The sequence below is a fragment of the Hippoglossus hippoglossus genome, chromosome 4 (assembly GCF_009819705.1).
Source record: "Hippoglossus hippoglossus isolate fHipHip1 chromosome 4, fHipHip1.pri, whole genome shotgun sequence".
Taxonomy (NCBI): Eukaryota; Metazoa; Chordata; class Actinopteri; order Pleuronectiformes; family Pleuronectidae; genus Hippoglossus; species Hippoglossus hippoglossus.
In genome coordinates this window covers 1518142-1533522 of record NC_047154.1, presented here as the reverse complement: position 1 = coordinate 1533522, position 15381 = coordinate 1518142, and the positions used below count along the sequence as shown (strand labels likewise).

The window sequence follows — 15381 nt, the reverse complement described above, 5'->3', positions numbered from 1 at the left end:
ACCAGTATTCAGAATCACAAATCATTTACTATTTGGTCTTACATGATCATATTTCATGTCACAGCATTGTCTCAATGCTTAGTGCTGCATTGAGACCTTTGAGTCCACAGTGTCATCAGCAGATGTCAAGTTTCAAGAGTTAAACAAATAAACAGGTTCAGTTGTGGTATAGTTTGTTTTATTAATGGTATATTTTTGCATAGGGAAACATACTCATTTCCAGTAATGACTTCATCAGCGTCTGCTGATAGCATGGGCTAAATATGGTTATAATGACATATTATCAAAGATGTTAATATCCCCCACAGCAGATGAACAACATTAGATCAGGAACACTGGTTCAGGCAGCTGTCACTCAATTAAAGTCCAACCTTGAGCAGACAACTGTCAAACTGTGACTTCAGTTATAAATGTGCCACAGTGTTGACATCATTTCCTGTACCTGTCTGGATGTTTTCTTATAGGAACAGTTTACATCATGCAAATAAATGTGGACTATTGATATCTGCTTCAGCTGAAAAACATCCGAAGGAAAAGAAGTACCTAAAGCTCTTGTTAAAGCTGCTACAAACTACATCAGTCCAGATCAGCAGCCCTTTCCACAGTGAGTACCTCAGGCCAAGAATAATGCCCCCACTCTCCCAGTTTGGAACATCAGAGTCACAGCGGGTCCTCCACCTCATTGATTATCATTATATTCTTATGTTGGACACATGTGCATTGTTGCATGACTCCATCCATCCATCCATTCGTCCATCCATCCACATATGATAATGCACTCTGAGGTGTCTCAATACGAAACATGATAGAGTCATGAGAGGGGACACCATTGTGCTGTGTTCAGGTATTGAATGACGTCATTATGTGTGAAGATTCTAAACTGATTATACAATGGCCTGATGTACACTATCATGTGAAAAGGACTGTGGTCTGTGTGGATTGCAGTCATGCAATAACTGATGAAAGCTGTTCATGCCTATGCTCTCTCTGATGTAAGGGATATATATCTGGAAGCAAGCAAAGCAGACCTTGACTATAATATCTGAAAAGAAAAAATTAAAATATGAGACTGCATCAAAATGTTCCATTTTCGCTCATTACAAACTGTCTTCAGCACGCGGAGTAAACAGTGTGCAGCAGCAACATACCCACAGATACAGAGAATAATCTATATGGCATCATTGTCACAGGAAAACTTGTATCTGTACAAAATCAGATTTTCCAGCTGCTGTGAGTCTGAATTACAGAAAGGGTTTCAATAGCAATTAAAAATGTATCTGTTGCAATTCAAGTAAGAAACAGCAAAAAGAAACATAAACTGGAGTTAGAAGATTTTCAGGCAACAGCTGCAATAGCAAAGAGTGTAGAGTCATATTAATAGTTCATAGAAAACAGCCCTCTATGAAAACGTCTCCCCAAAATCTCCCCAAAACGAAACTCTGAAGTTATCCAGCAGACCTCACACCGCCTTCAGCTAGACCTGATCCACCGCAGCTGCTAACAATACTAACATGAGCCTGCCAATCACAGTTACTTTGATAATTATCTGCTAACAGTGGTCAGAACAGCACTTGGTTTGTACCACAGAGTATAGAAACATCTAGAGGGAACTTACTGTGAGACCAAAATCTGCCATAATAATAATTACAACGTCGTAGTCGGCATGTAGTCAACAAAATGAAAAGATCTGTGACAACATACTTTTATCTTGACTGACTTACGATGAATTTAGATTTTTCAACCTGCCACCAAGACAAAACTTCAATCATACACACTTTGCATCTTCAAGCAATACTTCCCCCTCACTGTTTTCAGCCATTAACTGGATCCAGTGGTTACTTTGTTCATGCCGGAGACCCCTGATAAATGCACAGGGCCCACTGACTCAGGATTTAGGCGAAATAAATGTGGTAGTAACACTTAACTCTAAGGTATACAGAACATCTACTAGTAGTTCCCAACTTGTATGGCATTTGGAAAGTCCTAATAAATAGATAGACCACTAATGGCTCCCAAATAAATTAAAAATTGTGAAGTTGATTATAAAATAGTGTCAGATATGTTAATGAACCAGTACATGATGATTTGTTGCTGACATGATACAGAAAAGGCTAAATAACGAAACACTGCATCTTCTGTGTGTCCATCAACTGATGTGGGGGATTCTGTTAACTTGTTACTTGATGCATATTATTGTCTATTTGTTAATGATACGATGGATGGAAATTGAAAATTAATTTCATTGTGCAGGAATAAAACACAACTGACTGATACTGTTTTCTTCAATGCACCATTCGAAATACAAACTCGGATAATCTCAGTCATCTTTCTACTCTAATGCTTCAACTGTCCACTGCAAATATTTACGCAATATGTCACATACTACACGTGGACACTGTGGAGATGGAAAATGACTACAATAAAATAGTGGGAACTGTAAAAAGAGTGAGACTCAGTATACTAACTGTGGAGCCTGGAATTTGGAAGGTAACTTAAGATCCAGTCCTCGCCTACTTGTTCACTGAAAGTTGTTCATCAATGCATCAAAAACTTACAAGTACTGTTGAATGATAATAATGTTGATGGAGTAATGATAAATTCCAAGTAAAATGTCAGTAACATTGAATCATAATACATTACTACCATTACTGTGGTTATTAGTAATTCAATGAATAGTTATATGCCATGTCCAATCTAGCACCTGAATTAGCATTCATGAGCAACAGGTCTTGTCAAAGTAAATATCATGACTTTGTTATGATGAGAAAACTAGAAGTGTGTATCCAGGAGAAAAAAACAAACATATGTGGACACGTTGAAATTCAAAATAGTTTAAAATATTTAGGGTAAGTGGATAAGTTGGTGTATTGGTAAAAGGTAAAGACGACTAAGTGAAATGGAAATAGATTCAGCGAACAAATGACGGTACAGAGATCACATGACTACAATGTCCCTCAAGCTTCCGCCACAAGGATTGAAGAACAAAGCAGACTTGTGTCACAATGAGGACACAGCAGCATTCCTTGAATGAATACAAGAAAAAAAGTGTGCTCTCTGTCATCAGCTTGCCAAACCACTATCTAATGGCTCCTAATGGCACCAAGTTATGAGAGGGAGCCAGTGTGAAGCAGCTAAATGGAATCCAGCCATCATTCTTTTTATTCCTCACACCTGTGCCAACTGTGACATGTTCGACTGTCAGTGCACTGAGTTAGGCAGATACAAAACATATTATTAAGACCTAGGATCACTACTGCTGACACCTCAAGGCTGTTAACAAAACCCTTGTTAAATATTCATCAATTAGCATTTAGTTGTTCATTATTCTGTCTTTGGTAACTATTCACAATTTTTTTTTACCTTTTTGTAAAGTAAGATCACTTTATTTTTTGCTGCATTTGGAATTTTCAATCTACAACCATGAAGAACCATGATTTTTTCGTCAACTCCTCAGTTTGTTTTATGGCTTGTCACCTCAGGTCCTGCCCAGGCCATCGACAGTATGCTGGCCTGGACTGGGGTTGTTCTTAATACTAAGCACCAACCACTAAGCTGAAGTGTGTCACACAACCATTTGAATAGAAAAAGTGCTGCAAAGCCCAGCATACAAAATGAGTCAAATGAAACCAGCACTAAAATGACAGGCACTGCTTGTTTCGATCATTTTGGTTGTTTTTCTGTTTGTATGATGTTGACCTGCTTTCTTACTTGAACAGAGCAGAGAAGGTGCTATGGTTACTGAGAGCTACGTGGTGTTTTCCCCTTACTACAAAGACCTGGACACACAAGTGCGTGCTTGGTGGTGTTATTGTACTTATGTTTTTTTTTAATTCATTTGGTGCAGAGAAACACACAGCCCATTCTTAAAACACTTTCAGCTGAGCCTGGACATACACAATGAGACCAGTGGATCAGTCTTCCACTTGGCTGGCTGCTGTTATATCAGGAGGCTGTTTGGATTTCTATGTACAACCAGATTACTAGTCATCTATCGAGAAAACATGGACAGAAACAGAACATTAAGGGGGCTGCTTCAACACAGACAATCAGGAGCCATCCATCAGAAATATGACTCAACTCACTGCCTCCAATTGTCAATAACTGCATACATCCTCTTTTCAGGTGACAGTTTCTAAATCAGTTTTTTTATTTTTGGCTACTGGTTTAGCCTCTGGTAGAAAATAGCAAACTGTAATAAGAATCCCAAAGTACAATATGCATAGTAATCTTGGTCATCATCTGGAGGAGACACAAGCACAAAGCCACTAATCTACTCTGTAATCCACCACATCACCAAGGAGATAAAAGGTTCCTTTGGACTGCTTGTTGCCAGTGTTTACACCTATGTGCCTCAGATGATTGGGCGAATTAGCCTGCTGACGTATGAAGAATCGATGGCTACAAAAATAGTCCAGTAGGTGGCGGTATTGCAGAAGACTATATAACAACTATGAATCCATATAAAATGACAAACATGCAGGATTTGTGCCACACTACATCAACTATCAGAAATGTTCAGTGCTGCAATTCCCACCTAACAGGGACATAGGAGGGGTAAATACTTAATACAACTTAATCAGGACTCTAGTTCCTGCAGTGGTAACACACAGAGTTCCTGCAAAGGTTCCTAGTTCCTGGGGAAAGATCCTGTGGTTGATGATGCAGTTTAAGGGGGTGATTTACTGTAAAGGTATGGACTTTTTCAGCAATAGATTTGATTTTGTATTGAATTGTACAGTAAAATATTGAACCAGTTTTGGTGTTATTGTGTCAACCCCCTTAAATCTTACCTGGAGCGACCAAACTAGAGACTTTTTTAGAACTTTTTTTTAACAAAGTGACATCTTTTTTCTGTATGTGAGCCCAGAAATTCTCCCTTTCATTTCTTGTAGTGCATTTGTCAATAGGCAACCTATATATCATATTTGTTTGGGTAATTCATTTGCTCTTTGATATGCTGTACTGTTTCAAACAATTAAGCTAAACTTTGTTCAACTCTACACATGAACTGCAGATTCTGCAGAATTTCCAAATAGAAACACTCAATTGGTCATAACTCAGTGTGCAAAATTAATTAATTTCCAAATGAAGCTCCAACATTGCAGGTCAGGATTTAGGTATTCCAAAAATGTTGCCAATCCTTATGAGATGAGTATAGACTGGGCTCAGATCCAGTCACAGACGTCTCTCAACACTGTCTGTTATGAAAGCAACATAGTTAGAGGACTGTGCAGCCTTGGCAGAGTTACGCACTCTTTCAGTGCACTCTACTTCCTTCTACTTCACCCTCACTTCCACTTTTCACCTAGCATCATTCATCCTCCCTAAACTTTAGCCCCACCCATTTCATGGGTCCCATATTTATTGGCTTGGCCATTATCTTAAGACAGCTGAAACAAAAAGCAAAAACATGACAAACAAACATTCTATACATCTTTTTTATGTGTCTATGTTGTACATATGTTTTATACACACTTCTGTGTTTAAACTATAAAGCTACAAGCAACATGAAGATAACTCAAGAAATACTTAAAAATAACATAAAAGCCAAGTAGAGTAAGAATAGTGTTAAGTGCATGCATCCATATAAAACTCAAACTCATTCATTTCCTCTTGTAGTATCTTGTCACGTGATTAGTCACATGGTAGGAGTCATCATACAGGCAAATGGACGGTGTTCTAATGGTCAATCATAGAGCTGCAGAGCCTTGAAGTCCGAACCTTAACATATTTCACATGTTTCCATTAGACTAGATTTAGTGGCTTGGCCACATTGGCTAAATTCCTGACAAAATATTCACAATATATTTAAAGACTTTCCCCTGCAATAAATACTATGAAATGTGTTTGTATGTATTTGAGACTTATTGTTAAAACAAAACGTAGACAGAACTGAGCAAAGTCTCTGAAAATGGCTTTTGCTTGTATTGTGAACATTTAGGCAGGTCCTACAACCAGACTTTACTTTCAAAACCAATGTTTGTTGCTTCTGTAAAGTGCCATTTTCAGATCCAAGGGGGCCTTACTACAGCCAACACTTTGGGACGACACACGTCAAGTTCATTCTTAACACTAGTGTGGGTGATGTCAGTGTCAATTTAGCTCAGTCCGCAAACACCTATCAGAAAGACAGCACAAGCTTTTAGGAGCAGAGCCACTGAACCAGATCAGCTCTATGAGTGAAATCAGCACCTGGTTATGGCAAAAGTTGTGACTGAAAAAGTGAACCCTCAAAGGAACAGTGCAACATTTTGGGATTTACAATTCTTATCGAGCTTTACCCAGAAGTGGCCAGCTCATTCTTTACCTCGGAGACAGTTTTCTTGGTTTGCTCAGCTGTCGTGGAGATGGTTCAGTTGTATACATGTTCAAATGAAAACAGGTGTTTGGATCTGGAGTGTGGACCAGAACTCCTGATGCAGTGGCATCCTGGAAGTAGAATAGGGCTCTAGATCTCCCCACATGAATGTTTTTTAAAGCTATAAATATTTTTGGTAAATGGACCTTGAGTAACTAGGTAAGGGTTGGGATGTGTTTAGCTCAACTTAGTACAAAGCGCTGCTAAATATGTCCACACTGTGTCTCCGGTAGAAAGAGACATTGGCACTCTGAGTACTTTATCAGACATGTATTTCCCAAAATGCCACACTGTAAAAAGTTACTGTCTTGAATGGTAGGAGAGGATAAGTGTTATCCCAGCCTCTGCTTTCACTGAGCTGACACTCAAGTCTGTTTCTCAGCCATTGTGAAACCTACAACTGTCTACCTGCTACATTGATTAATGTCAAGCAATCACACATGCAGCTTTTTTTTTAATTTTATGTGCTACCAGCTGTACCATGAAAAGTATGATAATTTTTCAATAATGTATTATTGTTCTTTAACTAAAGGCAAGGCACATAATGGGTTTCATGATATATCGTGCAAAATAGAAGTTTAACAACAGGGTAATTATTAAAATTCAAAGAAATAGATAACCCTTCCAGGAAGGGGACGAGGAGACAGAGCAGGATTGAGAGGGAGAGGTATCATTAGTTTGAGCCATGCATTCTTCAGGTCAGCACAGCGACCAGGGCAGCACCATGCAGTATACATCTAAGCCAGCTATAACCATACCTTAAACCTTGCCCTGCCACAGCTCCTATCAGCACCTTCTTTACAAACTCTTAACCCCTAGTAGGCACTGACCGTTGTCAACTTTAACCCCAAACCCTGGGAAAGGAAAAGGAAAAGACGCAGACATATGTTCAGATTGAATGCAAAGCAAATTTTAGCACATAAAGAAATGATGAAAAAGATACAAATTCCAGGCAGCAAAATCTATGGCGACACCTCTGTGTGAGTTAGAACTGTGTCTCCTCAAGAAAAAAAGAGAATTCCTGATGAGTTCTGAGTCTGAGCCATCACACACACTGGCACTCGTATGGAGCTGTGATGGCCTCAACAGTGTGCACACTGGCTGTTTAGATAGCACAGACCATAGGCTCTGAATGTTACTCAGGGGGAAAGTTTACTGTGTAAACTTATCAAACTGTTTCTGCAGCTGGCTGCATCTTAAAAAGTGTTTTTGTGATCACACAGGTATCTGCTTTCTGCCCAGAATGATGAGAGCAAATCTAATGACTCTACTGACCTCACAACTCACTGCTCTCTTCCTCCTCTTCACTGGATGCACATTAGGTCCACCGCAGTGGTCAGAAATGTCATGTTTAAGCTTTGGTTGGAGAATACTTTATCTTTCCAGGCAGATGGAAAACACCTGTGAGATCACACCAATGCCTTTCAACAGGCAAACCACTGCTGATTCACAAGTGGAAGAGTTCTGTTTTGAATCTTCTCCTACTGTTTGAACTGGGGAACGCAGCCTGCAGAAACACACCAGCAGTCATATTAGTGTAAATAATGTGTGGCAAAAATTTGCTTGGCATTCAATCGAATCACACCTCAACACAGAAACACCAGTCCTTAAACTAAATACATCCCCAGGTAACAAAGTTAAATAAACTGCTTTATAGTTGCAAAGCCTCAGAAATTAAAATATGGCATCAATTATAAAAAAATCCAATTATATTCTGTGTTTTCTTCTCCAAAGAGATGATGTACGAAATAGCAAAATGCCACGGTATATGTGTTCTACTACTATTGTGTTTGGAGTCTGCATTCAATTTTACATACAAATATCAATAGTGACATATTTCAAAAATCTATTTGGGATATTACTTTGTGCCCTTACTTCTATGAAGTAGTGTTTTTGAGATGCCACCATCAATGCAGACAGAGAATAATGTTTGTGTTCTATTAAGTGCTAAATTTTCAGCCATGAAAGGATTATCGACTAAATGAAGCTGAGAAAAACCATCTATAAAAGAATATTGCTTTGCCTCTTTAAAGCATTATGCGCTCAGAAAATCAAGACCTACACACTCTTGAGTCCCTTGTTGCAATTGGTTAACCATCAAGGTTTGACCTGAAACCAAACCTAGCACTGTGGCTAACATGTCTTTTTGTTCATGCCTGAACTCCAGCCCAGCCCAAACCCTATGGCTACCTTTCCACCACACATTGTTCAGGTCGGGTCAGGGCTGAGCGACACAGTTTTGGTCACCAGTCGTTCTAGAGCTGGACAAAGTGACCGCCAGAGTTTGTGCTCAGTTCAAACCAGTATACAGATGACTTGTCATGACTACACTCAGCTTGACAACAGGCCACATCACACTTTTTTCTCAAAATGGGAATTTTTAACGTAATCATAGTGCAACGCCCGCAATTGTAAATCTCCTTCAACTTTACCAACACACAACTACAAAACCTGTCAGTGTGTTCTCTGAGACACAAACAAAATCTTCACAACAACTCCTGAAAACAGAGCAGGGATGAGTGTGGAACTGCAGGATCCATATTCAAATACTGACACACACACACACACACACACACACACACACACACACACACACACACACACACACACACACACACACACACACACACACACACACACACACACACACACACACCATGTGCTACAGTTTCAAACACTTCGAGTTCTGCAGCCAGGTTACAGCTGGCTGTGCAGCCACATGATCCTGGTTCTAGTCTTGTCTTTGTCTTTTCTCAGTTCTGCTGAGCCGTTTTCTTCTGGCAGGTGCATGTGTCCTCCAATCATTGTGCCTTTGGCTGCTTGGATAAGTACTGTCATGTCAAAATGATCAGCATTTGAAGGGAAGGAAGCAGCAGGAAATTCATGTCAAAAGACGCCCTCTGCTCAAGACACTGGGCCTCTGTCCTTTAAAGGCCCAGTGTTACTGATGACTCTATATTGGTGTCCAGCTGTAGCATTGTGTGATGTGTTCGAGGAGGCATGGATATAGCTCTTATATTCCACTATTACTCATTGTTTTCTGATAGAAAAGCACAATCAGTCTTAAAAACATGAGCATCGCAAAAGCCTCGCAAAGCAACTTAATGGTTTCAGCCTGATGATTGTCAATAAAAAAGACAAAGCCTCTGTCTTTTGGTGGGAAGAGAGAAAAAAACTGCGCTGTTTCAACTCAAAATTTTCTTCAGACGCATCAATAACATATCAAAAAGTGCAAAGAAACTTTACATATTGACAGCAGGATCTCTCTTGCTATTTGTTTCAAAAAATAAGGGAGGCTTATTTGCATATATTATAAGCAGCACCTGCAGCGGAGGGGGCATTCTGGGTGTTGAGGGGGGATGAGGTCTATGTCTGTCCCAGGGTAGAGGCCTTACACTGGACTCGGTGTAGAGAACCAGGGTGAAGGGTTAAAGGCTGACATCCATCCCAGGGAAACGGGCCTCATCCTGGGGACACGGTTAGGTTATAGGCTTTTCAGGATCTGGTGTGTTGAGACCTGGTTCTGGTCGACAGTTCATCTGGACCAACCAGACATCTGCATCAATCCACTGCTTTCTCTAGAAAATCACAACTCACCTCAGTGGCCATTTGTGTGAACCATTTAGTGTCTTAGAGCATAGTACATTCTGGGGCTGCAAAACGGCTGAGTGAGAGCAGCATACTCCCTTCATCCAGGCTGTCTCTTCTGGCTGCGTATACATATGTAAATATATTTCACTGTATATTTACATATATGTACGACCACATGTTATATCCTTCTACAAAGCTGAATATATCTTTCCTTTGGCAATGTCTTGACAACATTGTTTGTTTTCCTCCAGGACAGTACCACCACGACAATCAGCCGTCCTCCAGAGGTCCCTCAGTTGCCCAGATACCATGACTGGAACAGAGACAAACACATAATGAAATATTACAGTGAAAAAAGTTGGCTTATATAGTAAATGTATGAACTCAACCTGCTTTTCTCTCACACAGAAGAACAAGACAAATCTGGATTATTCTATGTCTAGCATGTCTAAAAATACCTTAATAATTTAAATAGCCACTAATCAGATCACTTTAAGAAAATAAATAAAAATCACGATTTGAAGTTGAAGTCATTTGCCTGTCTGGACATTTCAGCGAAAGATTTTAACATTTTGAGGGGGCATCATATGAAAGTTATGAAAGTTGACAGAATTTACCAGAAAACATACTGACCACACCAGACATTTGTCAGTACACTGCAGGTGGGAATAGTGAACAAATACAAAATGCCAGTGTGATGATGAATGATACAAGTTAATTACATGTCAATGCTTGTAATGCATTTACTTCATTGCACCGAAACTGAAATCGAACAGACACAGATTGAGAGTGACATGTAGCAGACCTGCAAACATTGCTACTCTGAAACCTTACTCGGATTCCCATCACAATAAAATATCCCTTACTAGTCCAAATGTGTTTAGTTGTGACAAACTGTGGAAACACACAGAGACAGAGAGAGAGGAGTCCTGACTCAGTATTAATGGAGCTGTTTCTGGGGCAGTGGAACTGCAATGCAGCAGCAACGGCACAATCCAAACTTAACACAAGGGTCCAGCTCTACTCTTTATCAACACATATGTTTCTGCCTCCCACCTTCACCATGTACCATAAAATATGAGCCTGTGGCAACTGATGTTTTATTGTCACAAGTTTTTAGATTTTATTCATCAGATTTAGCATTTAGAACACAGACAGTAAAAGAGACACCATACTCTCCCACGGATGAGATTGGAAACTTTTTAGAGAAAAAAGAAACATGGATGAAAGAGCAGATTACAAAGTCTAAAGAGGATGCATGAGGAACAATAATATTTAGTCATCTCCGTTCAGCACAAAGGGAGAGGGCAATATTTCAGATGCAACTTAATTTGTTTGCTGTTTGTATAATAATCAAGGCTTTGAGCTCCACAAACCAAACATTATTTATCTTATAAATCATGATGGTGATGATTTCTTTCTTAACGGTCCAACAATCCAAGTTTTCTATAGTCCGATGAATCCTCTCCAAACTCAACTTGACAGTGTCATATAAACCATACTAACCTGGGCTTGGTAGAGTCCACCTGGGTCTCGAGGGGTGACTCCAACAAAGGAGGAGCGGCTGGCAGGGGGGGTCCCAGGGGCCGAGTATGCTGAGGGTGTTTGTGTTAACAACATAAGTCTTGTTATGTCTCAACTTGTAAAGCTGCACGAGGCACATTGAACAAAAATCTGTCGAAACTCACAACATCTACAAGAGACAACAGCATGAAACTCTTCTTACTGAATCACTGATTTCTGCTGTCTGATCTAACTCCCACTGATCTGACCTCATATTGACACATTTATCTTTTCTCTCTATGTCTATGATGGTTTCATTTTCTACCAAATAAACCTGAGAGGTATTCCAGATGTGGAAGTGTTTAACATATTTCACACAACTGGTACTATAAGCAAATTTCTACTGCAGAAACTTGATGAAATATAATGTGTATTCGTTATCACAAGTTCTGCATGTTCGTTCATTACAGTGCTTTCTATAGTGATTAGTTATGTAGTTGTGATATCACAACATATTACGAGGTCTTCAAGAACACAACAGTAACCACCATTTATGTATGGAGCAGGTCAAAACCAACAGGTCTACGCCCTCTGCTCATTTACAGGGAGAAGCATAAGTAGAAAAATAAAAAATAGGACCAGAGGATTTTTCAGCAAAACAACATATAATATGCAAGAAAGATTATGTATGTATATATCTTTCTGTAAAAAAAATCTAATTAAACCAATCAAGACTAGAAATAGGTCAAACAAAGCAAACCAGAACCCTTCAAATATGCAGGACTACAAACATACATCTCATGGTCTCATAATGTGAACAAAATCATTGTTGCAGCTCTGCTGTACTCTTCGGTCTTTTGATCACATGTTACAGTGAGTATTAAGATAAGACCATCTCCACTGAACTGCTGACACTCTCTCTCTGTCTGTATCTGTGCCAACCTAAAGTTTGTCACAACTTAAACCAAGGTGATCATGGGTCATTTTGTTGAATATTTTAATATGACTGACGTATGCTGCGTTTCAGTTGATTCAGTTATAGGTATAGGATACTTCTCATTTCCTCTTTTTCTGATTCCCAATAAGGTTTGTTATTTTATGACATTTTACTAATGTATGTGGACTTCAAGACTGTTAATACGATAATAGCATTGGGGATTAACTGAGGTCACATTGTCCTTAGTTTAAACTTGGTAAGGTCATACGTGCTGATGTCAGTCTGAACCTCAGAGCAAAGGCTGACTGTGTAATAACTTGCTGCTCATGTGGTGAATAAACACAAATGTCAATGTCAACTTCATAATAATTCTGTTGCTTAACATTTCCTAGATGTTAATTGAAGAATCTGTCACTAAATGTATGGCTGTGATAATGAAAGGGATTACTTACTGTCAGGCACAAGTCACCAGAATGTAGCAACACTAATTTGTTGCTTTATCTTCATAGTGTGCGAACATGATAGCTAGTCTATTCTACTAGGTTGGAGGAGACAGGGGAAACTATATCAAGCTGTGTATGTACAGACAATAATAGCTAGTAGGAACAGCTTGGGTCTTTTCATTGATTTATTGATCAAGGAAATACACAACTTATTAGCTTTAGCTATATATGATAATAATAATATGCCCACTTTGAGTCTGGAACACCCCCCATGATTATTTATGCAAAGAAATGCTTTGTTATAACAGACTGCGGCAATTGCATTCCAGCATTTTCTCTTTTTGGAAAGAAACATCTGTAGGATTATGGATGATGAAATATTTTATTCTACTCTGACACCTATCATGAGCTTATATAAATATAAGCATTAAGAACACTTACTGGGTGATGTCGGGGAGTTGGCTCCCCCATCAGAGGAGGTGGTAGTGGCCTTTGACTCTGCAGGCAGGGTCAGCCTGGGGAGGGAGGATGGGTTAGGAGCCAGGGAGGGTGCTGGTCCAGGAGGTGCTAACATCTGAGAGGAGATGTAGTGACCGGGCACTTTAATCTGGCTGCTGCCATTCAGCTGGAAAAACAAACAAACAACCTAACATACTCACATTTGCTCTCGGAAGCTAAATGGCTTTCATAAGCAATTTCCCCCCACTAAAGCTATTGTTTTGTGTGAACAGGAGCCCACAGCCAGTGGCACATACATTGCATTCATTTCAATGTGCAGCTCCGGTGTGTAACAAAAAGGTCACTGATATGAAAACTAAGTCATTACTGAGAGTTGCACAGAACCTTTAGCAGGCATCACAAGAGGGAGCTGTTTGAACTTCATCTGACTGTAAGTTATTGTTTCAAAGTACTTCTAGATTGACCTCACTGCAGAGAGTTAAGATTCAACCAGAATTAAAATGTAGCTTGTACTTGCACAACAGAACATCTCAGCTTTTTAGATTTTGCAAGTGAATGTGTAGTCATTTATTTTGTGTACTTCACACTAATACAACTGATATGGCATAGTTTTCAATATGAGTTGAACATATGTTAATAATAACAATTTGAACAAAGATTACCAAAGAAACCAAAATCTGGTTTGCTAAGATTTTAGCACACCACATGGTTAATTTTCTTTTATTTATTGTGCTGATTTGTGCAGTGAAACACTAGCTGTAGCAGTGAAGAAAGAAAACAGAGTTTGAAGCTCTGTGATGTACTCAGCTGACCTTTTAACTTTTTGAAGTTCTGGTACTTACTGAGCTTTGGGTTTGATTGGCAGGGTCGCAGGCCAGTGTGACTAGGTCTTTTAGGGGGTCCTGTGCCAGGTGAGGAGGATAGCGGATTGCTCCGTGGGGGAAGTAGGAGGAGGATGGGAAATGAAGAGATGAGGAGGGTTGGATACTCCGAGACAGACCTGGACAGGGACAGAGAAAGAAACAAGAATTAACCTTACATGTTACTGTGTATGTGTGTGTGTGTGTGTGTGTGTGTGTGTGTGTGTGTGTGTGTGTGTGTGTGTGTGTGTGTGTGTGTGTGAGGGGGGGTTACTGACCGCTGTGAACCGCTATGACTGGCCGATGGTGCTGAGTGAAGGAACCCAGTCTTGGTGAGTCTTCCTGGGGGGAGGGACTGTCCAGCTCTGCCTTCTTTACTGGAGGAGACAGACCTAGAACACACACACATACAGAAGCTGAAAATATTGTTTTATTTGTCTTTTATACCAACAGTATTCATAACAACAATGCATATAATGGTAAAACAAACGAAAACGAATAATATTGGAGGAAATTGAAACTTTGTTGCATCATTTTAAAATTGTACTTTGCTATAAAGCAATACAACAAAAACATTTGAGCCACACCAGCAGAGCAACACTATTTCATGACAAAACCAATGTGCAGAAAGCAGGTCACTCATGACTTCACATTACCCGGTCAGTTGTGAATTGTGAATAGTGGCCTAGTAGGAAAAATCCCCAAACTCTCTGTGAAGTGACAAGTACAGATGTGAGGTATGTTCAAGTGGTGGTGCTTCTGCTCCCTGACATCAGCATTCACTTGTTTAATAGCAGGTCTTTTTGTTTAATTGTCCGCTAAAACTATTGTCTTTATGTTCTGTGTATTTATAGGTAAACAGTTTTTTGAAAAATACTGTAATTTGCAGTGTTTTGGAACTTTACAACACGTCCACTCATCCAAACATAGGAATGCTAGAAAGTGGCTCCGAGGCCGAGAGTAAAGTTGTAAGTCAACCTCGAGTCAAGTTAGCTCTTGCGTTTTTGTTTAAAGAAAATGAAAACGATGATACTGAAACTCATCAAACATTGCTGTTGTTAATGAAACAAGCATTAAGTAATTCACTGTTTTTTAAACAAAATGCATGAGAGAAGTGACAAAGATTCCTACGCATTCACAAATCTCAGAGTACATTTGGAGATTCCTTCACACATTTACAAATCTGATTATACACACAGAGATTTAGATACAGTTACACAAGTCTCCATA

At 39.5% G+C, this 15381-nt stretch overlaps 1 protein-coding gene and 1 long non-coding RNA gene across 5 annotated transcripts in view; both read right to left on the bottom strand.

Moving 5' to 3' along the window:
* Positions 1-160: 160 nt before the first annotated feature.
* On the bottom strand, positions 161-8229 carry LOC117760375. The gene is made up of 4 exons (XR_004613666.1): positions 3382-8229; positions 2262-2769; positions 1882-2197; positions 161-1805 (listed from the first exon to the last, which is right to left on the bottom strand). It is a non-coding gene; the product is annotated as an uncharacterized LOC117760375 (long non-coding RNA).
* Positions 8230-9136: 907 nt separating this feature from the next.
* The window catches only part of nfic (nuclear factor I/C), a 35058-nt gene continuing 28813 nt past the window's right edge, over positions 9137-15381 (bottom strand). For 3 of the 4 annotated variants that reach the window (XM_034583348.1, XM_034583349.1, XM_034583346.1), the window contains 4 exons: positions 14430-14543; positions 14134-14291; positions 13274-13457; positions 9137-10262 (listed from right to left, as the gene is read on the bottom strand). In XM_034583348.1, coding sequence (XP_034439239.1) covers positions 10138-10262; positions 13274-13457; positions 14134-14291; positions 14430-14543 — 581 coding nt within the window. In that variant the 3' untranslated portion in view covers positions 9137-10137. Of the gene's footprint in view, positions 10263-11455; positions 11545-13273; positions 13458-14133; positions 14292-14429; positions 14544-15381 lie in introns of all 4 variants that reach the window. The other variant, XM_034583347.1, reaches the window with a different exon arrangement.